Source organism: Anabrus simplex, chromosome 3, assembly GCF_040414725.1.
Source record: "Anabrus simplex isolate iqAnaSimp1 chromosome 3, ASM4041472v1, whole genome shotgun sequence".
Taxonomy (NCBI): Eukaryota; Metazoa; Arthropoda; class Insecta; order Orthoptera; family Tettigoniidae; genus Anabrus; species Anabrus simplex.
In genome coordinates this window covers 264,154,844-264,179,292 of record NC_090267.1, presented here as the reverse complement: position 1 = coordinate 264,179,292, position 24,449 = coordinate 264,154,844, and the positions used below count along the sequence as shown (strand labels likewise).

The following is a 24,449-nucleotide window of genomic DNA, read 5'->3' as shown; positions in this document are numbered from 1 at the left end:
CCACATCATCCAACACTTCACTTTCTGCAATGTCTTCTGTAAAAACCACTCCAGCTTTTCTAAAGCAGTTTGTGATGATGTCTGTATTCAGGGATTTCCATGCAGCATTAAACATCTGCATTGCTTCCAATATATTGACGTTAATGGTTCTATTCGTGGCAACGTTGCACCGCATTCGACGGACTACACGAGCTCGGTAATGCCGCTTTACTGCATGAATTATACCCTGATCCAGCGGCTGCAGAATTGAAGTTGTATTTGGAGGCAAAAATAAAACTTTTACATGCTCCAAATGGCGAGGCACACAATTATGAGAAGAGCAATTGTCCAATAATAGGAGAATTCTCCTCTTTTCGGCCTTCATCCAACGTTCCAAGTCCAACCACTCTTTGAATAGCACCAATGTCATCCATGCCTTAGAATTGTGCCTGTATTCACACGGCAGATGTTGCACCCCCTTGAAGCACCTTGGCTTCCCAAATTTCCCAATTATGAGAGGCTTCAGTTTGTCCGTCCCTGTGGAATTGGTGCACAAAAGAGCCGTGATACGTTCTTTTGAACGTTTGCCCCCAAAACACTTATTTCCCTTAAAATCAAGGGTTTTGTTCGGCATTAGTTTATAAAATAAAGCAGTTTCGTCTGCATTATAAATATCTGCCGGCGAATATTCTTTCAAGGCATCCTTTAGAGTCTCCAGCCGCCATGAAGACGCAACTTCCTTCGGGGCATCGTTAGCTTCACCACTTATAATTTTGTGGGATATGCCATATCTCTCCCGGAACCTATGAAGCCAACCAGCACTACCCATAAACTCAGGTGACCCAAGCGAGCGTGCGAAAGATCGCGCACGCTCACATAACAGTGGGCCATTTATTGGAATGTTTTTACTCCGCATTTCCACAAACCACGTATTGAGCGGCTTGGTCCACCTCCTTGTAGTCGGCTGTCCTGATCTTCTTACGCTGTGGACCTAGGGCATCAGCATCAATGTTTTCCTCTATCTTACTTTTCTGTTTTAAAAACGTAGAAAGTGTTGACGGGCTAATGCCATACTTCTTCGCTACATCTCCTTTCTTTCCGCCTTTCTCTACTTTCGCAAGTATTTTACGTTTTTCACTCAACGAAAACTGCTGTCGCTTCTGCTTATCCATTTGCGATGATATGTACGGTACCGTACTTATTTATTTAACGAAATGCACACGAACTTTGCAGGTTTAATGATATATAACCTTAACAGCAAGAAGTAGTAGTTCTCCAAGAGAGAAAGAGAAAACAAGCAGAAATCAGCCTGGATTTTTATTCATCTGATTGACCGCAGCTGGACTGGTCCAAATAATGACATGAGAAGTCAAAGAGAATGTGAGAAGTGCTTTGAATAGGCTTTGCGAATTAAATACGAAGAAGAAAAATGCAATGCATCCGGCGCGTTCATTGGTGGATTACAAACATCGCGATCCTACTCAGCCAATAGTGTGACGTCTTACATCGGTCGATGGGCGAAGCCTATTTGTTGCGCAAAGCGTAGCGTTCATTGGTGGATTGCAAACTTGGCGCTTCTACTCAGCTAATAGAGTGACTTCTTACATTGGATGATGGGCGAAGCATATTTATTTATTTAATAGCGTACAAATGTGCATTAAAAGAAAAAAATACATTAATCTTCGCATATTCTAGTGAAGATTTTGTTCTCTTGTTGCACTTGCTGAAATGATAGCGAACGCAATGTTTATCACACAACGTACGCACAAAATGTAGGGACGGTTCATGAAAGTCTGATCGCCGGCATAGACGATGGTGAAACCCATGTACCGCCAGCCTATTCAAAGCACTTCAGCTAATAGAGTGACGTCTTACATTGGATGACGGGCGAAGCATATTTATTTATTTAATAGCGTACAAATGTGCATTAAAAGAAAAAAATACATTAATCTTCGCATATTCTAGTGAAGATTTTGTTCTCTTGTTGCACTTGCTGAAATAATAGCGATCGCAATGTTTATCACACAACGTACGCACAAAATGTAGGGACGGTTCATGAAAGTCTGATCGCCGACACAGACGATGGTGAAACCCATGTACCGCCAGCCTATTCAAAGCACTTCTCACGTCATTATTTGGACCGGTCCAGCTGCGGTCAATAATAGCATCAGCTGAATAAAAATCCAGGCTGATTTCTGCTTGTTTTCTCTTTCTCTCTTGGAGAACTACTTCTCGCTGCGTATGTGAAAGCTGCATTCTTATTTTCAAATCTTCCCGTAAAAAAGTTTCTTTGGATAATTCATACTCAAGTCTCATGTGATGGTGACATCTTGGAGATGCCCAGTATTCGTTTCAGAAATCTGGCCTTTACATTTTCAATAGTTCAAAGGTCGGACACCGTTAGTCTTTCCCAAATAAGTTCCATACCATATGTGAGAACTGGGCGAAGCATATTGGTTACACAAAAGCGATTGCCTTCTCGATCGCGTACGGTGCATATATGGAAAATGGCGATCATATCGTCTGAATAACGAAATAATGTAACAAGAAAAATGTTGGTCATAAAACAGGATGAATTTTGGTTTAAATTTGAGAAAATATGGTCAAACTGGTAAAGAAAAGAGCTCAATTTTATTTCGTTAAACTGAAACTAGGAAATTCGTTAAAATGAAATATTTTAACATACAACAAATAGGAAAAAAGGAAGGGACCAAAAAAATTATTCGTTATTCTGAAAATTTCGTTATACTGGTGTTCGTTACAGCGGAATTCTACTGTATGTATGTATGTATGTATGTATGTATGTATCCATCCCTTTGGAAGAGAAGGCAATATCACACATTTTCATACAGAACATCAGATTGAGAGAGCATGTCAACATATATATTTAATAGGAACTAGAAATCAAAGTCTTGCAGGGTAACATAGTAACACTTAGCCTGAAATCTCATCCCACAATCCCATTCATCAGCGTTACCTTTCATTTCTCTGAAGTATTCAAGTAGATCTGTGTAGACAAAGGACACAACTGCAACCATCGGAGAGGTGCTACAGTTTGTAATCGTCTTTTTATTATTACTTTATCAAGGCCAGCGGCCCACTTAAGGGATGATGAAAAAATCTCTGCTAACCCAGACAAAATCTGAAAAAATACTTTATTTTCTTTGATGTGGTTAACAGATTGTTTCAATACCAAGTTGAGCCTATGATCATAGCAGTGAAAAAATATAGCCTGATCATATTCATCCATGACTAGCTTCTGCAACCCACTGTGCTGTCCTGTGATCACTGCTGTGCCATCAAATGTCTCTGCAACAAACTTTTCACCACACTGAAATTCTTGTAACACTCCAAGGAGATGTTTACCAGAAAAAAAAAAAAAAGAAGAAAAAAAAAGAGAGAGAGAGCAGAACAGAGAACGGTTACTGCTTACATCATTGAATCTCAAAAAATCTCTCTTGAATTTTGCCTTCTGGACCAACATATCTAAATACAGTCGAGAGTTGTGCTCTGTTAGAAACGTCTGTACTTTCACCCAAAATTACGGAAATAAAGTTTACTTTCTTAACCTTATCTTTAATTTCGTTGGTCATAAAAGTAGCTATGGCTTCAATAATATCATTTTGTATGTCAGGTGAAAGTCCTGAGAAAACTGTACATGGTTCTAAGTGGTGCTGATAAATGTCTTCTTTCTTACCAATTAATGCTAGTAACTCCCTGCAATCACCTCTATTATCATATTCTTCAGTTTATTGGTCCCTGAAAGGTAATCCTTGCTTTGAAAGAAAATGCACAGTATCTATTGAAGTGCTGATAATATATCTGTTATTTTTTAGTACATCATTTTGCTCATCAATTTTCTTTCTGTAAGCTGTTCTCTATTCTGGACCATCTGAACTAAATCATATTGGCAACAGCATAAGTGTGCGCTTGAGACATCTCATGGCATCTCTTTGCAACTCTGAAACTATATAATTTCTCCATACTGTCTTTATTCCAAGCATCTTTTCTGAGGAAAAGAGAACACATGGCAAAAAATACAGTTTATTAATTTTTGCATATCCACATAACCAAGGCAGATATCTGTACCACAAGTCATGAAAATATCGTACTGTTCTTTTCTATTCCTTGACTAAATTTTTAAGAGAAGGTGTGAGTCTAACTTTTTCAACTATGCTTTTCTTTCCTCCAAAGGCTCTTAACGAAATTGGCGTGTTCATTAAACTTTCTATTATACATGAGCATTCTGGGCCCACCAACTCTCTTATTTTCGAGGAGGAAGCGACAGCACTTATTTTAACGTTTAATAAGTTGTGCAGTACTATAATGCTATCCTTACTTAAGACAAATTAAATATAAATTCACACTTTAGCCACATTGTATTATAATGCAAGACAATAATTAACACAAATTATAACAATGCACTGTTGAACACAGTGGTAAGAACAGACATAAGTGCTCAGCACCTACGTTATAAGCATTCGTTACCACTTTGCATTGTGGTAACATGACAAGAGAACATAGTAGGATACATCTTAATGTCAGCGAGAGAGGGGCTATGCTTGGCGCAGGCGCATTAATACTCGCCTAACTGTTAGAAGAGATTTAACGCGTATCCGCTGCCTAGAGTTGGTAACAGTCTGTCTCTTTGCTTTGGCGGTGGCTATCTACTGCAATAGAGTTCTTATGACATGTCCTGGCAAAGAAACAAATTATTAAATATTGAAGAATACTAGATTTTTATATTTTCAAACTGTTACCAGTGGTAACAGTGGATACTAGCACACTTCGCCACTGTTTGTACATGAAGTGGTGTGTAACACAACACAAATATGCAGTCCTGAGCCAGAGGAATTCATCAGGCATGGCAAAAATCCCCTGCTTGACCAGGAATCAAACCCAGGACCCTCTGAACTGAAGGCCACTATATCAGCCATTCAACTAAGGATTTAAACATTAATATTTACTGCTCAAAAAAATAAATATTGTCATGCTTTTAGATGTTTCTAACTACAATGTACGAATGCATAGTGGAATGGGTATTAGACTATTATGGCAAAAACATGTTGTATTTACACGATAGAGGGCTCCACTGTCATCTGGATGTCTGGGAAGTGCCAGTGTCAGTTGATAGGTTCAAGTGCCTCAACTCAAAGTGTGTGTGAAGGTTGGTCAGTGTGGAGTGTAGTGTTTACAAATCATGGCTGATTGTGCAGAATGACGTAGGCAATGGGGCAAGCGGTTGTTGTCGAATGAAGCTGCTGTTGCGCTTACACTAGTTGGCTACATTGCCAGAATGCTAGGGGTTGCTCAGAATATGAATTGAAATAAGTGGAAAAGTTTCCAGGAGACTGGAAGTATTGCCAGGCACAGGCTACTAGAGGAAAACAACACAAGGGCAGGATCGTTTTGTGCATCTACAAGCTCTATGAAACAGTCAAGTTACAATACAAAAACTACATGTGGACCTACAGCAGGCTTCTGAAGAAACAGGCTTTGAGAGGCCAATTTAAAATCCTCAAGTACCTGCATTGGACAGACAACATCATGGCAAAAGACTGCTGTTTACTAGAGATCATCTGCAATGGCAGCCAAGACATTGGTTGGCATCCTGTGCTGTTCTTGGATGAATCCCATTTTGTGTTATATCATTGGTAGTCTTTGATTCTGGAGAATATGTGGAGACTGATTTTATCTGGCAGCTGTCGCTTATGGAGCTGGATTGATTATGGTGATGGCAGGCATAAGTTTTGTCATGAAAGCCAGTCTCCTGATCATTCACAATGGATTCTTAACTGCTTGACGGTACATTGATGAGATCTTTCTTAGTGCCACATGTAATTCCTCGCATGAGGTGACTTGGAGAAAACAGATTATTGATGATGATAATGCTAGAGCAAGTAATTCCAACATTGTTGAGAGATTCACCAACAGCACCACACCCAGCACTAGTACCCATCCTGAAGTTACGAATGGAATTTGATCGAACAAGTCGTGATCATTAAGTGAGATATCCATCACACCAAACACTAAAAGCCCTTGAAGATGATCTTTTGAAAGGCTGTGGGGGAGATGTTTTCCTCAACTGATCAAGCAGTGCTTTGTTGGAAGCATGAGAAGGTGTCGGGTTATCAAAGTGAGGGTTGCCAATACTCCTTATCAAGGCACTTAAATAATATGTAGCCATTGATGTCTGAACAGGGACCATTTAGTTTATGACACATATACAATGACATTGTGTATCAAGTGTCCAAAGAATGAGTTTCATTTAGATTGTTAATTGTTGCAAAGAAGGAGGTTTGTTTTCATTGCATGACTGTTTTCATTTCAATACCTGTGCATATCATTGAGGTATGGACATATAAAAAAGTGACCAAATTTCTTTTTTGTGCAGTGTATATGGCCAAGATGAGCGATTCAAATGGTAGAGTGCTGGCCTTCTGAGCTCCAGCTAGTAGTTTCAATCCCAGCTATTAGGTACTCTGATACACCAACATTGTGTCAGCTGATTTACTGGCATGTAACATAAATCCAGCAGGATAAAGTTCTGGCACCTCAACATCTCCAAAACTGTAAAAGTAGTTAATAATAATAATAATAATAATAATAATAATACCACCATTTCAATGCATGGTTTTAGAAAACTATTATTATTATTATTATTATTATTATTATTATTATTATTATTATTATTATTATTATTATTATTCCATATTTTTGTTTTGAATCATTTGCCACTGAGGCATTTTGGACATCACAGTAACAAGTAGCATTATAAAGAGCAGATGCTTTAAGGGATTTTTTTAAATTTTTAATGAACTGAAATTGGAAACATTTTGTGGGGAATGCCATATTTAGGATAAATTTATATCCATCACAACTTACATCTATTATTCCTGGAGTCATTTGAGATAGTTTTCCCATAACGTCAGAACTGAAGTATTTCTCTATAATAGCAGCACCGACGGTGTATGATGAATCCTTTATGTCTGGAACAATTGAACAATTTGATAAGTTCAAATACTGATAATCCTGGAATATAAAGATGCTCTGTAGGGTTTTAAGGTTTTCTACTAAATACATTTTCCAAAGTATTCTGCAGTGGAATCATCCCTTCCAAGTTGCTTCTCGAGTTTTTTTTCCACATCCAGCCTTTAATTTCCTGTGGATTCACTGCATAAGTACTTCATATGAAAAAGTTATATGGGAGATAATATTAAATATGCCTTCCTAGTCATTTAAAATCAAAACATAAAATCCCAAATATCAGTTATTAGAAGTCAATGTTCAGGCATCTCATTTTAAAAGTACTAACGATTCACTGCAGTGTGCTCTTAGTTTGAATGGAACTGCTTCTCAAGATCCTGGCTAGTACTCTTTCCTCCTGGGATTTTATTTTATTAGATATACCGAGTGAGCTGGCTGTGCATTATGGGCCATGTAGCACCAATCTTATGTTCGGAAGATAGTGGATTTGAACCCCACTGCCGGCAGCTCTGAAGATGGATTTCCATGGTTCCCCATTTTTGCTCCAGGTAGGTGCTAGGGATTTTATTTATCATATGGCATTTAGTGACACGAGTGTCTGAAGACATGTTCAGTTTGCCTGGTGCAGCCCTTGCTAAGCAGACCCTATAACGAAGGTGGGCTACACCTGCCGTGTATGGGTACTGCTTGTTTTTATACTGGAGGATACTATTGTGTGTGGTGTGCAAGTTGCAGGAATGCTGGAGACAGTACAAATACCTAGTCCCTGAGCCAGGAGAAATAACCATTTAACGTTATAGTCTCCAACCCAACAGGGAATCAAATCCAGGGCCCTCTTAACTGAAGGCGATTATTTTGATCACTCAGCCAAGGAACCGGACAATGTTGAGACTGTACCTTAATTAAGGCCATGGCTGCTTCCTTCCCAGTCCTAGTCCTTTCTTATCCAATTGTTGCTGAAAACCTATTTGAAGTAAGTAACCAGTGTTAAACCACTAAGCAACAGCAACAACATAGTCTGTCACCAAGTTGCAGATCTGCAGTGGTGTCAAGTTGATGGCCTGCTTATCAATTTCAACATTTCAGTTGTGCTCCTGTCTAGGAATGAAAGCGAAATTCTACAGAATGGATCCTATGTCTGAATTAATTTAATTTTGTCAAGTGACACTTGGTGACCAGAGATCTGGAACATACCAACAAGAATGGCATAGAGTGCCAATATTTTTGATGGCCTTTCAAAACTTTCAAACACACAAACTTGGGGTTGTGAGTCAAACACTCTTTCACTGAAGCATCTGTACACAATCAATTCTATACTGACTGATACTGTCAATTATTAAAAATAAATGTTGGTTTCCTTATGGGAAATTAAAGTGACAATGAAGATTGAAAGTGTGGGGGATTGGCTAGAGGCAACAATGTGTGCAAAACCAGCAGCAAGCTAAGCAATACTGTCAGAAAATGGTTGAGACTCACAATAAGGAAGCTTATTAGAAGAGCTGGAAGCTGGCTAACAATGCAGCAGGCACATAGAATGATCTGGAAGTGGAAACTACAAAAATCATCTGCCAGTCTATATAAAGAGCACAGTTGCGGGAGTGCAAAGTCAGTCTTGATCCACGTGCAAGTGAACACAAGCAGTTATGGGAAAGTTGCAAGTTCATATTGGGTCATTCAATCAGGAGTGAGTCTGTCAGACTGTTATATGGAGCTCAGCAAGGCTGATTTGTTGTGAAGTGAACTGTTCTGAAACAACACTACACTGTGGAAAGCCATGTTGGACAGCAGGAGTTTGATGTGGCTGTGTGTTCAATTACATTCTTGAGCACAAACTCTGATGAGAGTAAAATTCAAGTTAAAGCAAACTTGTAAATAACTGTAAATAGTAGTTTAAATTTATAAGACAGAAAAACATCCTACTCTCTGAGTAGCAATTTAGTTGTGAGAAGGGTAGATCAGACCCCACTTGAAATACCAATGCTACAGCCCAGCTGCAGTAAATTGAACAATTGGATAAAAATGGGAAGACTACAATAGAGTTGACTGCACAGACTACACCCTATAGATTGGCTAGTCCAAATAACAACATGCTATAGATAACAGTAAAGACGCATTACATTACCTGAAAATCCCATCAGAATATCTGCCACATCATATTTCCACACGTCAATATTATTCTCCAAATTATTGACATCTATGTAGTATTCTTTGAGAGCTAGAAAGAAAAAAATAGCACATTTAAAATGAGTTAAAGTAAAATATAGAGATCGAAGTACAGTAGACTCTTTAGTTAAAATACAGATGTTCGGACTAGGGATGCAGCTGAAGGAATATATGGATGTAGACAAGACTAGATAAGCTAGTGTTGAAATTGATCTCTCTTGTCTTTGTTAATCAGCTTCTGTACATTTTTTAAAAAATGATTGAATTTTTTGTGTATTTCCATTTCCTGAACGGTCCTAGGATTGATAATTTTAACACCAATACTAGCTATAATAAGCCTAGATCTATTTCTGATGTGGGGGGTTGGGATAAAGTGCCATTTCTGAAATACTTATTTGATTGCTGTTTGCATGAAGGAGTGAAACCAAGTGAATGGAGATTTGCAAGAGTAGCCTTAGCGTACAAGGGAAAGGGCGATAAACATAACACAGATAATTACAGGCCAGTCAGCTTGACATGTTGTTTGTAAGCTCTGGAAAAGCAGTCTTTCTCATTATTTTAGACACATTCGCAAAATTAGCTGGTTTGATAGAAGGCAGATCAGTTTAGGAAAGGCTATTCCAGTGGGTCAACTTGTAGGATTCAAACAGGATAATAGATATTTTAGATTCAGGAGGTCAAATGGACTGTATCGCTATTAACCTGTCCAAGGTTTTTGATAGGTAGATCATTGAAGATGGTTCATGAAAATGAGGGCTATTGGACTATACAAAAAAGTGGTTAAATGGGTAGCTAAATTTATGGAAAAGAGAACTCAGAGAATTAGAGTAGGTAAAGCATTTCCTATTGTTTTAAAATCTTTACTATTCCCCTTCTTGAAGATGAGTATGATAATTCCCTTCTTCCAATCTTCAGGGGTCTTCCTCTCCTTCCACACTGCTTTCAACAAATGATAAAACCATTGTTTCCCTAGCTCTCCTCCTGCCTTCACTATCTCATTACTCACTTCATCTAAACCTGGGACTTTCCCTCCTTTCACCTTGTCCAGTGCTGTCTTCATCATCATTTCATCCTCATCATAATGCGCAGGTCGCCTACGGGAGTCATATCAAAAGACCTGCACCTGACAAGCCGAACATGTCCTCGGACACTCCCTGCACTAAAAGCCATATGCCATTTCATTTACCTTGTCCAGTGCCACCTCCAATCCTCCCCACGTTAAGTCTTTTTCTTTTCCTGGTTTCTTCCTTCCTCCCTCCTTCCTCCTGAGTGCATCCTTCTGCGTTTAATAAATCTTCAAAATAATCCTTTGACATTCCTTTGAGTTTCTTTTTTCCCTGCACTTCATTTAATTTTCAACTATCATTATAACATCCTCCTTCATGTCTTTCTTTTTACTCTTGTACATTCTATAGATCAGTTTTTTATTTCCTTTGTTATCTTCTTCCATCATGTTCATTCACTTTTCCATCCATTTTTCTTCTCTGCTACAACCTTTTTAGCTTCCTCCTTTTTGGTCTTATTTTTTTGTCTTGTCTTTTCTTCATTATTCTCTGTGGAAACCACACTCTGAAAGCTTTATTCTTCTCCCCAGCTGCCACTTTGACTATCGTTCCACCATGGGGTCTCCTTGATTTTTTTTTTTTTTTTTTTTTTTTTTTTTTTTTACTAGTTCTCCCACAAACTTCCTATGCAGCTTTTACTAATGTCTTCTTTAACCTTTTCCATTCCTCCTTTCTTGTTTTTGTATCATCTGTTGGTAAGTTAAATCTTATTTTATTCCTGGTATTCTTCCTTGGTTTTCTTCTCTTTCAGTTTCCCAGTTCCCATATTTTGATCCATCATTCTTGTTTCTCTGACCTTTTTCTTTCCATAATTGTCCTCAGTTCCATTGCCAGTAGTCTGTGGTCACCAGTGGTCTGATGATATTAGTCTTACATCTGTAACATTCCTTTTCGTTTTACAGTCAATCCACAATGGATTTCCTAAACCAGTCATTGCTGTACCAGGTTATCTTATGGTTTTCTCTCTTCTCGAACTATGACTTTCCAACCATCATCCCATTTCTTTTGCACAAATCCAGTAGCTTTTTAAGCTCTTTTTTTCTATTTCCCCATTCTTCTGCTCCAAGTACATTCTCACATCCCTTCCTTTCCATGCCTACATAGACATTCAAGTTTCCCATTACTACGTTTTTTGACCATTCAACTCTCTCTCTCTCTCTCTCTCTCTCTCTCTCTCTCTCTTCAATTCTTCCTCAAAGTCATCTTTATCCTGTTGCATGCAGCCTATAGTACTTGTGGAGCATGTACCATTTCCCACCTTTTTTCTTTAACCATTATTTTGACTTTCATCAACCTTTTACAAACTATCCACTTCATAGTCGTATCAATGATATAATCTAATGGTTTCGTAAGAACATATTTTCCACCTAATCGATACCTTTTTATTTTGCCTTTGGTCATTTTTAATATCATTAGAAATAACAGTACATGTTTCGATAGCTTTGCGATCATCATCAGCTGTATACACAAAAGCTTAGATAAGAAAGCATTAAAGTAAGCACCAGTGGCGGCTCGTGAAAAAATCGTCCTACGTGCTACAAAAAACAAGCTAAATACGCTGTTTTAAATCTGCATATTGCCATGATGAACAACGCATACTTCAAACTTGGTAATAATAATAATAATAATAATAATAATAATAATAATAATAATAATAATAATAATAATAATAATAATACAACTTTTCTCGCAATTTATTACTCAGAACAAACAAAAACAACATTAATTTGGAAGCAGATGAATTCTTCGACAACTGTCTACGAGATAAATAATTCATTGAAGAAATATTGTTTTTACTAACCTAATGGCGCAACTTACATCAGTGCAAATAGAATCGTGGGAATATAGATCCCCACTAAGAACACTAATTTAATTTCACTTTATATACACTGCAGTGGATAAATAATTTGATAAATCTTCGTATAAACTTTAGCACTAACACAATGACAGGAAAAACACGCACCAGTAATATAACCGCGAGATTAAAAACTGCACAAAGCAACTGAAAGAGCTGCCAACTGATTCATTGAGACCTCCCCTATTAGGTTACCAGAGTAAATGTCCGGCTCCATGGCTAAATGGTTAGCGCGCAGGCCTTTTTGGTCACAGGGATCCCGGGTTCGATTCCCGGCAGGGTCTGGAATTTTAACCATCATTGGGTGTATGTGTTGTCGTCATCATCATTTCATCCTCATCACGACTCGCAGGTCGCCTACGGGTGTCAAATCAAAAGATCTGCATCTGGCGAGTCGAACATGTCCTCGGATACTTCCGGCACTAAAAGCCATACGCTATTTCATTTCACCAGAGTAAATTACATTGTAATGCGGGATAACATTTAGGGTCAGTCAAAGATTCTTTGACTCACCTAGGAATTCCTTATTTTTGACACAAAAGGAAGATGGATATTTTAATAAGCATGTACGAGATAGATTGCCTCCACTTACGCTTTACTTTCGAACCCAGACGATGCTACTCTCTAGTGGCAGATTCGCTTACCACGTTCAACATAAGCACGGCCGACTGGATCCCTCACTGCGCTCCGGGTAGCAGGAGACATCGAGTAATTCTACCCCCTTGCGGGAGAGGAAGTAACTATAAACGGGATCAGTGAAAGTTGATCCCGGTTTACGGTATACTCCGCCGGCTAGGGGGAGTGTTGCAAGCTTGGCTGCGCCTGCGTATTGCTTCCTTCAGGCTACAGGCAAGGGCTCATTTCACATGAGCACGAGCCTTGTTTCCTGGGAGAACGGCGCTAGGTGTTCGACAGATCTCGTCCTGATTTTCACAAAACACAAATTCATATCGTACTCAAAACAATGAAAAGGCACCAGGATAATTGTACTGTACATAAATAATATTCCTTACAGTTCCAAGCTACGTGCTGGAGCCCGGTAGCACGTACTGACCGGCCGCCACTGGTAAGCACATAATAAAATCCTTCTTGACTTTAAAACTATTGTTAGTGAAAGAGTATGGGTTGGAGGAGAGGCGGGAAGGGGATGGGTGTAACAAGGAAGTTAATTCAAAATAAGTTAAAAACTTCTATCTTATTGAGGTAAAATGTCTTTGGTATCTATTTAAGTCCTGAAGCTGTAATTAAAATCACTATTTTTTTAATGCTAGAAGTGAGTGTTGTAATCTTGAAGAAATGTTTTTAACTAGAATGTGCTTCTTTCATTGAATTCTAGTCTTCTTCCTAGTCTGTATATTTTTTTTTTAAATCGAGTTTTTTGTGTATTTCCACTTCCTGAATGGTCCTAAGATTGATAATTTTATCACGAATACTAGCTATAATAAGCCTAGATCTATTTCTGATGTGGGGGGTTGGGATATATTGTCATTTCTGAAATATTTATTTGATTTCTGTTTGCATAACACCAGGTCGAGATCAGTAGATACAGACCCACACCCATAATCTCGGGAAGTAAATAAAGTGAATCGGACAGGTATTGTGCAACAAGCTATCCAACCTACAATGTCTGTGAACAAAACTCCTAACTTAAACCAACAGTGAATCCACCTTTTGAACTTAGAAAAGGGCAAACAAGTGGATCAACCTTTTCTATACATTTTCCAGCACAGTACAATGCAACTTGGAAGAATAGTCAGACAAAGGTTGCTAAATTCTTATACAAGTGTGCCTTAAATCTATGTAACATGATTCATACAAAATTTGAACGAGATAGGGGGTAGAATGGGAGATTGGGGGGGGGGGGTGAGGGAAATCGAGAGACATGGCCAGTAAAACAAAGTTCTCATTAGATGCACAAGGAATAACTCAAAATACGTGAAGATTTAAATTAGCTATAGGCCTAAAGGTAGGAGTAGTTTGATTGCACTGAAAAGTGTATGTCCAAGCATGCTTCAAAGATCTGTAGCCCATGAACACAGAATGGAATTTAGTGCTCTGTAACTTGTTGACTCTCCCAACTGCCTCGCCATCCGGAGAAAGATGAAAAGATATGTTACATAATGTGATCTCTATGTCTCACCTGAAGAACACCAGTGGTTGATGGGAGCAGAGAACCAGCTCTGTCCTATATTATGCGCTCACACATCCAGCGGGGAACGTCCTCTCATTCAAATTCAAGAGTTAGGCCAGGTGACAAGTATTTACATGATTTTAGAGTTCATTCTAGAAGTTGCAAGACACGGAGTTGATGTCAGGGGAGCAGAAGAGTCAGTTGATTGTCCAAGATGGTGGTCGGTAAATGAAAAACAAGGCTGACAGAAGGAAGTGTAACATGAAGTGCCGGGGGTATACAAGGTAAGTCCGGGGCATCACAGCACAGTGTGGCTTTTAGTGCCAGGTGTGTCAGAGGACATGATCGGCTCACCACTTCCGTAGCTACTTTTCCTGGAACACCCCATGGAGTGAGATATATGTACCACTGTATGGGAGAGTTGTCTGTGGGTGTAGGTGTAATTGTATGAACTAGGAATGGGGAGGAAGTGGCTGTGCCCTTGACAAGAGTACCATTCCATTGCCTGGAGATGAAATGCCACTACCACACAGTAGTACCACCTAAAGGTTGCAACTCGTTTGTGCTACACCCAAATTTTTTTGAAGCCATCAACTGTTTTTCATTTAATTTACTTTACATAAGGATATTTGACTGATTAACAGGCAATGGTTTCCCTTGGTACTAAATACACTCATTTCTGTAGAGTCTTATTGAAGGGTAAGACAGATCTGTGAACTATCTGAGGAGCAAAGGAAAAAAGGAGCTACATATGTATCTACTATAGTCACATAGCTGTTGGCAAACAAATGATTACCAACATGGAAAAAGTAAAGGGAACAAGAGTATGGTAAAAACAAACATCAAAAGGAACATTACTTATGTTACTTAGTATTACTTATGTTAACTCGTTGGGTTCCTTTTGGGTTTGTACTGTGTCCTGTTTATCCTGTGCTTCTAGTCTTTCACCACCTGTATTCATCTTCCTCTTTTTGTCTTCCCTTTTGCAGTGTTTTCCTGATTAGTATTAAGAGAGGATGGTTTGCCCAATTATACAGAACTGTAATTCTTCTGAAAACAACAATCACCACCACCACAACCAGACAGAAAACATTCTCTAGCTCTATCTTCTGAATGCTGTACATGCAATTGAAACACTGAGGAAGATATGACAGAGTTTTAGTGACAGGTTGCTTTGGATGTGCCTTAGAATCTTGTACTGATCAGGAGAAGTAGCACTTGCTCGAGTAATGCTGGTGGTAGCATGGAGTAAATTCTGACCTCTGTGATTCAATCCACTTTTATAACACTGTAATTTACTTTAGGCAACTTGCATACTTGAAACCATTGCCATAATTAATGAGCAAGTAAATCAAAAATTATATATTACAAATGGGATATTAGTGTCTATAAATTAAATACAATTGATACAGAAGCAAGTTTTATAAATGTTATCAAACATTTTAGCTTTCTTAATTCTGCTTTTTCATTCATAATTATTCACAGTCATTTACCAAACAGATGTAAGATTTCATAGGATAACTTACTTAATTTTTCAATCAAAATCACACTCTTAGAAAATGAGTATGTTTGTAAATAAGAGAGTCCAAGCTTCTTGCAGCATATGTTATACCCAAAAAATAAGATACAACAACTTAGACAATGCTGTGAAAACTCAATAGCAATCAAGACACTGAGCAAGTCAGCTACACAGTATGGGCTGTGATGGGGAATTCGAACCTGACTCTCAGCGGCCCCGAAGATGAAGTCTTGTACTTTCCAATTTTCTTAATTAAGACTACAATTGCTACCTTCCTGGTCCCTCTCATTTCCCATCCCAGTATCATGTGTGTTATTGTGATATAGTAAGGTTGAATCATTTCTCAACAATAGCATTATTCACAGATTTTGGCTGAGATGCATCTTCTACATTCACGGACTTAAATATTGTGATATCTGAGCACATAGGTAAGATTAGTCAGTTTTACTTACTGTCAGTAAGAAAAATGCCTTCATTTCTTGTGGTGCTCATCAGCATGGGTCGTCCTTTGAACTCCTCGTTTTTCAGAGTAGCCTCAGGCAACTCTGTCAGGAAGACATCATCAACAATTGGGATGGTGCCGCCCATACCGTGTCGACCTTGCTGCCTCTCGTTCATCTGTAATCGGACTCCTATTGAAATAATTGTGTCTCGCAAGGGATACAACAGAAATTTCAAGATTTGAAAAAAGAAAACGTAAGACACTCCCTTCAACAATTACTCTGGTCTGCTAGTAAATGGCAAATGAATCAAGGCCAATCCAGAAGAAAATTGGTTTCCTAGAAGCAGAAGGACCAAATATACAGTCAATTTACTATATATACTGTTTTCTAGGTGTAAGAGGCAATGAAATAAAAACAGGAGAGGCACCAGAAGCATCTCATACATGTCATGCCACAAAAATAATCTCCATAACTGTTATGACATTCATCTCTCTGGGAGACAAGATGATCAATCTAATTTCTAATTCTTGTAGAAACATATCATCACTTTACCCAGTTGCGAACTGATTTCCACCAATATCTCTTTAGATCATCAAAAGCATGATTATTGCATGGTGGATAATGAAGCCTGCAAAGAGGATTTTGAAGTATTTCCCTATCAAATCTCTTAAATGTATCGCTCACCTGTGTGGTGGCATATGTTATCATGGAGAAAGATAATGCTGCTTGATAAGTGTGACTCATTTCTGCAAAGTGTCTTCATGGGGCCACACATCGATTCTCATAGCAAGCCGACAAGCGGCAGACCCTTGCAACTCCACGGCTTATCCCTACTAAAACACAAGTTCTTTCATTGTGATTTCTTGCTTTTCCTGGATAAAACTATCTACCAGTGCAAATGTATGAGGAGTAATCATATGATGGGTCATTCCTGGGTACGGATCATCTTGCAGTGTATGTGCCGGTCTTGGAATCTCTCATCCTGCTTCAGCACTTGTGAACATTACTTCCCGTGAGTAGATATAAAAGAAGAATTCTGGACCAGCGGCAGCCACTGCGCATGCCCGTGCGCTTCCTCTCCCCCTGAAGGGGCCTCTCACTTGCCAATGCGTGTGTGGAATGTTAACTACACATACTGCAAGGTCTTTATGTGAGAGGTAATTAATTCTTGAAAGGTGTGGGGGGCAAGGTGCTGTGACTGGATTTGCTGGAGTAGCTTTCACTGGTTAAGGGGGTCAACTACATGTTGAATGAGGACAACACACTCAGAGGTCTTTATGTAAGAGGTAATTAATTTTCTTGAAAGGTTACTCTTGTGGCTAAGGTACAGTAACTATGTGGCAACTGGATTTGCTTTAATAGGTCACTTGCTGGTGAAAACTGAACTGGATGTTAGTTTATGTAAAAAAAAAAAAAATGATCCCTCACTCCTCTCTTACTGTGGGTGAGGGGGGAAACACTAAGGAGTGCTACAGTGCAGCTGTTACTAGGCAAGATCCACTTTCTAACTTGATGAAGGTTATCTCTGTCACGAACAGGATGTTTACTGTAGATTGTAATTTTGAGTGAAGGTGAACTAGTGACAAGTCCAGCCTACTGGTGAGGAGTGAAGGTGGTGGCAGGGAGTATTTAAGGAGCAGAGCGCAACATGAAAACTATCATCTAGTTGGAAGAGTTCTCTACTACTACTACTTTTCTTTCCTCTTCAGTAAGTGTAAGTTTATTTAGTTTGTTAATTTTAAAAAGATATAGCAGTTTCAACAGAATGGATATGTTAATGAAATTAAACAAAATTGCCAAGGCACCACAATTTCATAATAGAAAGTTAAGTGAGTTGCAACTTAACCATCCATTTAAGGTTAAAGCGCTGAGAGCGGTAGAAACAAGATTTGGGAGGAAAATAATCGTTGATATAGAAGGGGAAGATGAGGAGACTGTGAGTGTTTTCCTGCCGGCGCAATTCTCAAAACTTACAGCAGAAGAAATAGAAGAAATAAATTATTTAAAAAACAACTTGAAAATTATGTACAGAGGCATGGAGAGGGGCTACCATCAAGTGTGCTTCCTACAGTAGAATGTCATCAGTTACGACATCTATTTTAACTAAGTAAGTATGCAGAGAGTATTTTCGTTCTTAATGTAACTTTACAGTAAACGAATTTCTTAAAATTAAAAAAAAGTTGAAACTCACCAATAACATCTTCGTTACTTTCTTCTATCATCGCTCGTAGCTCTGCTAATAACGCGCAGCAGAGAAAGTAATTAAATTTGTGAATTAAAAATAGGTGGAAATAAGGGCTATTGCGCCGTGATATAATGTCGGAGTACACACTAATAAAGAGCTGAAACTCTTCGTTAGTGAACTCCCTCATTCTATTCACAATAGCGCGTTCAAACGCACCCTCTACTTCTACAATATTATTTAATTCACATTCTTCTTTTAGTCTAATTACTTTATCTTGGTGCATTTACATCCTAGTGCTTTCTTCTTCTTCTTGGTTAATTTTTGGACATCGTCGTAAGACGCTACGTCCAGTCACTGGTTTGCGGGATAATTAATGTCTAGGAGAGGTACCAACATTAGAAGAAAGTAGTACACTACAAGATAGTAGGGTTAGCTATGTAATGAAGCTAATGACAGCCGGGAATAATGAAACTGAGGAAAATACCAAGAATATGGAGGCTAAACTATCTAGGACAACACAAAAACACTGGGACACAGGGTTCTAATGCTTCACGTCTGTGTGGTCTGCCACGACGTCTTACTACGAACAAACCAGACCGGACCACAAATAAGGGTTAGGATGCAAAAGTTCGTACCTATAGGGAAGGAAAAGGTTACAATTGGATGTTACAGGTAACTAAAAAATTAAGTATTAAGTCTACAACGCGAAAAGTCGGTTGAAACACTAAACACAAAACATTTAACGGCAGTTGGTAACCCGCATGAAGAAGCTTAGCTATGAATTCTCGACGGTGATGTTCATATGTCTGACACTGAAAAAAGATATGGTTGACAGTACCTACTGCCCGACCGCATGGACATAAGTTACTTTCGATAAGATTAAGGCGATAGAGATGAGCAGGCGTACACACATGATTTAAGCGAAGCCGTATGATTGTAGTAATATGACGCCGAGTGTAGTTACCAAAGGCGAACCACGGTTTATTAGGAATATCAGGCATAAGCGTGAATAAGTGCTTACCTTTCAACTGGGAAGTTCGGCGCCATTCTGCACACCACTGATCGTGGATGAAGTGACGACAGTGTTCCCATAAGTCTGTGTGTGGAACTGCGATATAGTAATCCAATCCAGTACCCTGGGCGGCCTCTTTAGCTAGGATATCCGCTGTGACGTTACCGTGTATTCCAGAATGGCCCGGAATCCATGCGAATAATACTTTAACATTACGGAGGAACAAGTCATAGCTTAATTTGCGTAAATTTTGAATGTACCAATTATTGGTATGTGCGGGATTGTCTAAAGCCTTCAAGGTGCTTAAGGAGTCAGTACAAATGAGAGCTTTTGATATTCCAGAATATTTTATGTACAATAAAGCCTGGCGTATGGCGAAAATTTCAGCCGTGAAAGAAGAAGCGAGGTGTGGGAGAGTGAATTGTTTGTTCATAGCCAGTTGGGGGGAGTAAAATGCAGCACCTACACCAGTAGGGGATAGAGTCTTTGAACCATCAGTGTAAAAAATAATATATTGCTCTTGGTTATGCCTATTGAACTCAAATTGAAATAAACTGGTCGTGACATGGCTATTTGTTCGTAGTATTGAAGGACTAGTTTCGAAGATAGTGTGAAGAATATCAGGTTTAAATGTACTAGCTCGAAAAGGTATAGAGTATGTCGGGTGGTTTAACGTTTGTACCATGCTAGTACGAAAGTGACCGAATTGGTTAAATGCCCATAATAGGGCCGGTTGATGTTCTTCATTAACATTCCGGTTTTGATAATATTCATGTAATAGCTGTAGTTTCGGGATGATTGGGTGGCGATATTTATTTAATTTGTTAAGAAGATATTTGCTAGCGAGTAGTCGTCGTCGAAATTTTAATGGCGGTTCCGATGCTTCAGCTAAAAGTGCATTCGTTGGGGAGGAGGACATAGCCCCCATGATTAAGCGGAGTATTTTAAACTGAAAGGTATCAAGTTTTCGTAGTTGGCTATTAGATGCTATATCAAGAAAATGACAGCCATATTCGTATACTGACCGAATGATATTTTTATATACCGTAAGAAGGACATATGGATCCGATCCCCAGGTGCGTTTAGTGAGAGATTTAATGATAAGGAATTTAGTTTCTAATTTGGAAAGAATATATTCGATATGTTCTTTCCAGAGTAATTTATTATCAATTTTAATGCCTAAATATTTGATCGAAGTTTTGATACAAATCTCATAGGAACCAAAGGTAATTGGAGTACGATCATAATTTCGTTTCTTCGTAAAGATCATTGCAGAGGATTTTTGAAATTCGATTTCTAAGTTATGCTGTAGAAGCCATCTATGGAGGATCGGTAGTGTACGTTCAATGGTAGTACGGGATTCAAGTGCCGATGCTTTAATGGAATAAATAACTATATCGTCAGCATATTGTAGGATCCTAGCCTGTTGAGAAATCACCCGCTCTAAGTCAAAGGTATATAACAGATATAAGATAGGGCTCAAAATATCACCTTGTGGGAGACCTTTAGAAGTGTATCGAGAATCGAAACTCTGGCCATTGGTCTTTAAAAAAATGTGACGATTGGTGAATAATTGCCGTATGATATTAATAAACGAAAGAGGAAATTGCCACTGATATAATTTGGCAAGAAGTACACCAATGTCCACATTATCATATGCTCCTTTTATATCGAGAAAGATAGCCGTCAAAACGTCACCTCGACTGCGAGCGAGTAATAAGTCTGTAAAAAATATATTAAGAGCGTCTGCCGTACTTCGACCTTTCAAAAACCCAAACTGATACACTGGAAGTATATTATAATATTCTAAACACCGTAGAAGACGGTGCAAGAGGATTCGTTGAAAAGTTTTACGAAGGCAGGAACCCAAAGCGATACCTCTATACCCGTTTGGGTCTTGAGGATGTTTACCTTGTTTTAAAAGGGGTAAAATTTGAAAATCGTTCCAATCGACAGGAATGGCATGGCTGTCGAGTATGGCATTAAATGTATTTAGCAGCGTTTGCTTAGCGTGGAACGGTAGATATTTCAACATTTTATAGGTGATAGAATCTCTACCCGGGCTAGTATCTTTTCTATGTTCGAGTGCCATATCTAGCTCATGGAGGGAGATATTCTGTAATAGACTAGAAAATTTGTCAGAGGAAGGTATTAAACTATATTCATAAGAAGGTTCCACGTAATCGGGTGTTAGTTGGTGGTAAAATTGGGCAATTCCTTGAGGATGCGATTGAGAAACAGAATTTGTATGAGTATTACTTAAATGTTGGATGGCTGCCCATATATCTTTGAGAGGGGTTTGTCGATTGATAGATGTGACAAATACTTTCCATGCTGTTCGTCGTTTTTCATTAAAAATAGTCTGTATAGAAGCGACTATTTTTTTATATTGGATATAGTGATCATAGGAGCCAGATGTTCTATAAACTTTTAAGGCAGCTTGTCTACGACGAACTAAAGACGCACACTCGGAATCCCACCAACGAATAGCATTTCTCTGCATTTTAAAAAACCGCTTGTGTTCCATAGGATGATAAGTATCTAAGTAAGAATGAATAAAGGATAATAGTAGATCATAGTCAAGAATGTGGGGAGCTGGAAGTGTAGAGCGGATTTTATCTGCAAGAAAGGTCGTGAATAGCGTAGAATCAAAAGAGCGGAGATTACGGGATGCAGTAAAGTGAGAGACATTCCTGATAACCTGTGGGCCGATATCGATTAGAATGGGAAAATGGTCGCTTTGATGGGTGTCATAAATTACATTCCAATTTGTTTTATGTGCCAAATCTACGGTGCAAATAGTGAGATCTACTGCACTTGTATTAATGTTAGGAGCTGTTAACCGAGTAGGAGAACCGTCGTTGAGGATAACCAGTTCCTGTTTTACGGTGATCCGTTCAATGTTCCGCCCTTTGGGGCAACTAGATATGCTTCCCCAAAGAGGATTGTGAGCATTAAAATCTCCACCGATTAGGGTGTTGTTTTGGGAGAATTGTGAAAAAAATTTGTCCCATTGGACATAGGTACCTTTTATCCACGGCGGACAGTATATGGAAACCAAGGTCCAGTCTTGAATTTTTACGACAAGGGCTTGAGTGCCCGGTATGCTATAGTTTAATGGAGCTTCCTGAAAGTAGATGTCTTGTTTGAGTAAAATGCATGTGCCTCCAGAGATGGGTGCATCATGCCGTATGACCGTAAAACCTTTCATACGAAAATGAAAATGAGATTTTAACCAAGTTTCGCTCAAGAAAATTACCGCAGGATCAAAAGAATTTATTAAACTCACTAATTCATGTTTCTTATTTAATATGCTCCGACAATTCCATTGCAGGATCCGCATGTTTTACTTGACAGTAGGGGGAGGTCCCACAACTCGAAACAGATCATCATATACTGATTTTAACTCTTTCCTCCATATGCCGGTTGTTTCAATTGTTGCGATTACATCTGCAAATCTGTTAAAGGTGGTTCGACATATTTCATTAGAATTAACGTTTGATTTACCCTGTAAAGCCATGACCGAGGGAGATGCCGATATTGGCGCGTGGGTATCCGAAGGTTGCCCTTGAGGACTTGGCTTCAGTGATGTAGATGCAGTCTCGGTAGGAGGAGCAGGTATCAAACGCACTAGTGGAGTGCCAGAATGTTCTGGAACCGTTTTCGGATTACTTGGTAAATGCAAATATGATGCCCTGTCATAACCTGGGGTGACAGGTGGGCGGGGGGGGTTATTAACCACCATAGTAAATTTACGCTTTCGAGGTTGAGTTTCTTCCGATGGAGATGATCTAGTGGGTAAAGGAGGAAAATGTTGGGGTATCAGAAGGGGGTTAGATAGGGACTGTATTGGGGCAAAATAGTTTTTCACTTCAAAATATGATTTGTTTTCAACACTCATAATGCGTTTAATTTCTTTTTGTTGTTTGTGGATTTCACAATGTTCTGCTCCCGCAGGATGATTGCCACCACAGTTAGCACATTTAACGACTTGGTGAGTGCAATCTTCAGTAGAATGAGTAAGGGAACACTTTCCACATCTCGGCTCCCTAGAACGACAATTAGTAGCGGTGTGTCCATACCGCTGACATCGTTTGCATATTAAAGGAGAGAATATATAGGCCTGAACCTCTAACATGACTTTAAAAATAGACACGCTTTTCGGAAGGTGTTGACTCTCGAATACAACCTTCACAGTACCTGTAGGGATATATTCAGTTTTTCCGTCTTTAGATGAACGTCTATTTAGACGTTGTACTTTCACTACAGGATAAGGTGAGTCTAAATAGGTGAGAATGTCGGATTCGGAAATAGTAGTGTCTACTCCCTTTATGACCCCTACTCGCTGAATATTCGAAGACGGAATAAAAGCTGTCAATTTCTTTTCTGCAAGAATGGGATGAGAAAGAAAGGCGTTTGCAGCCTTACTAGACATAAAAGTAACTTGAATTCTATTTCTTCCCTTCCTATGTATGGCCTTGACGTCGCCAATTTGCCTCTCGTAGAAAATCCGTCCCAGTGCCATAGGTTGAATATGTCCTATTTTATTTGTAGAGTCAATCGATTCGACAAAAACTATGTAAGGGCCAAGATGAGTGGTAGAATAGGTAGATACAGGAACTTCCGGGCGCTGATCCGAATCACATATTGTATCTTGAGAACTGTCTCGTTGAGTAACAGTATTACTAACGTCCATGGGTAAATCCTTACGCACGGCACCTTTATCAATATCAGGAGGTCGGCCTAAAGGGCCACCACCACTATCTACAGACATAATAGTCCAAAAGGAATTACCCTATACTAGCACCAGAACAACCACAAAAGAAAATTACTAGGATACAAACACAAACATAAAACACTCTACTTATCTACAAACAGGAAAAAGCCGCTGCACCAGTGACCGGAGCGAGACGTGTGCACCGCACAACAGCCGAACACCGAATGTACATCCTAGTGCTGAATCGGTCGACCTCGGCGATCTTCGAGATTCATACTGGCAACCTCTGAAACACAAACTATGAATCGCTTAAGCATCGTTGTGCGACATCTGGCGTAAACTTTACGTACTGGTACTGTTGTTGTTTACACATCAAAGTCAAAGTATAGAATTC

At 39.0% G+C, this 24,449-nt stretch overlaps 1 protein-coding gene across 1 annotated transcript in view; it reads right to left on the bottom strand.

The window, feature by feature from the left end:
* Nucleotides 1-24,449, bottom strand: part of LOC136866224 (esterase E4) — a 113,956-nt gene that overhangs the window by 15,776 nt on the left and 73,731 nt on the right. Inside the window, exons 7-9 of the mRNA XM_067143008.2 lie at nt 16,151-16,316; nt 9,089-9,181; nt 6,865-6,968 (exon numbers count right to left, since the gene is read on the bottom strand). Of these exons, the coding sequence (XP_066999109.2) occupies nt 6,865-6,968; nt 9,089-9,181; nt 16,151-16,316 (363 nt within the window). The remainder of the gene's footprint in view (nt 1-6,864; nt 6,969-9,088; nt 9,182-16,150; nt 16,317-24,449) is intronic.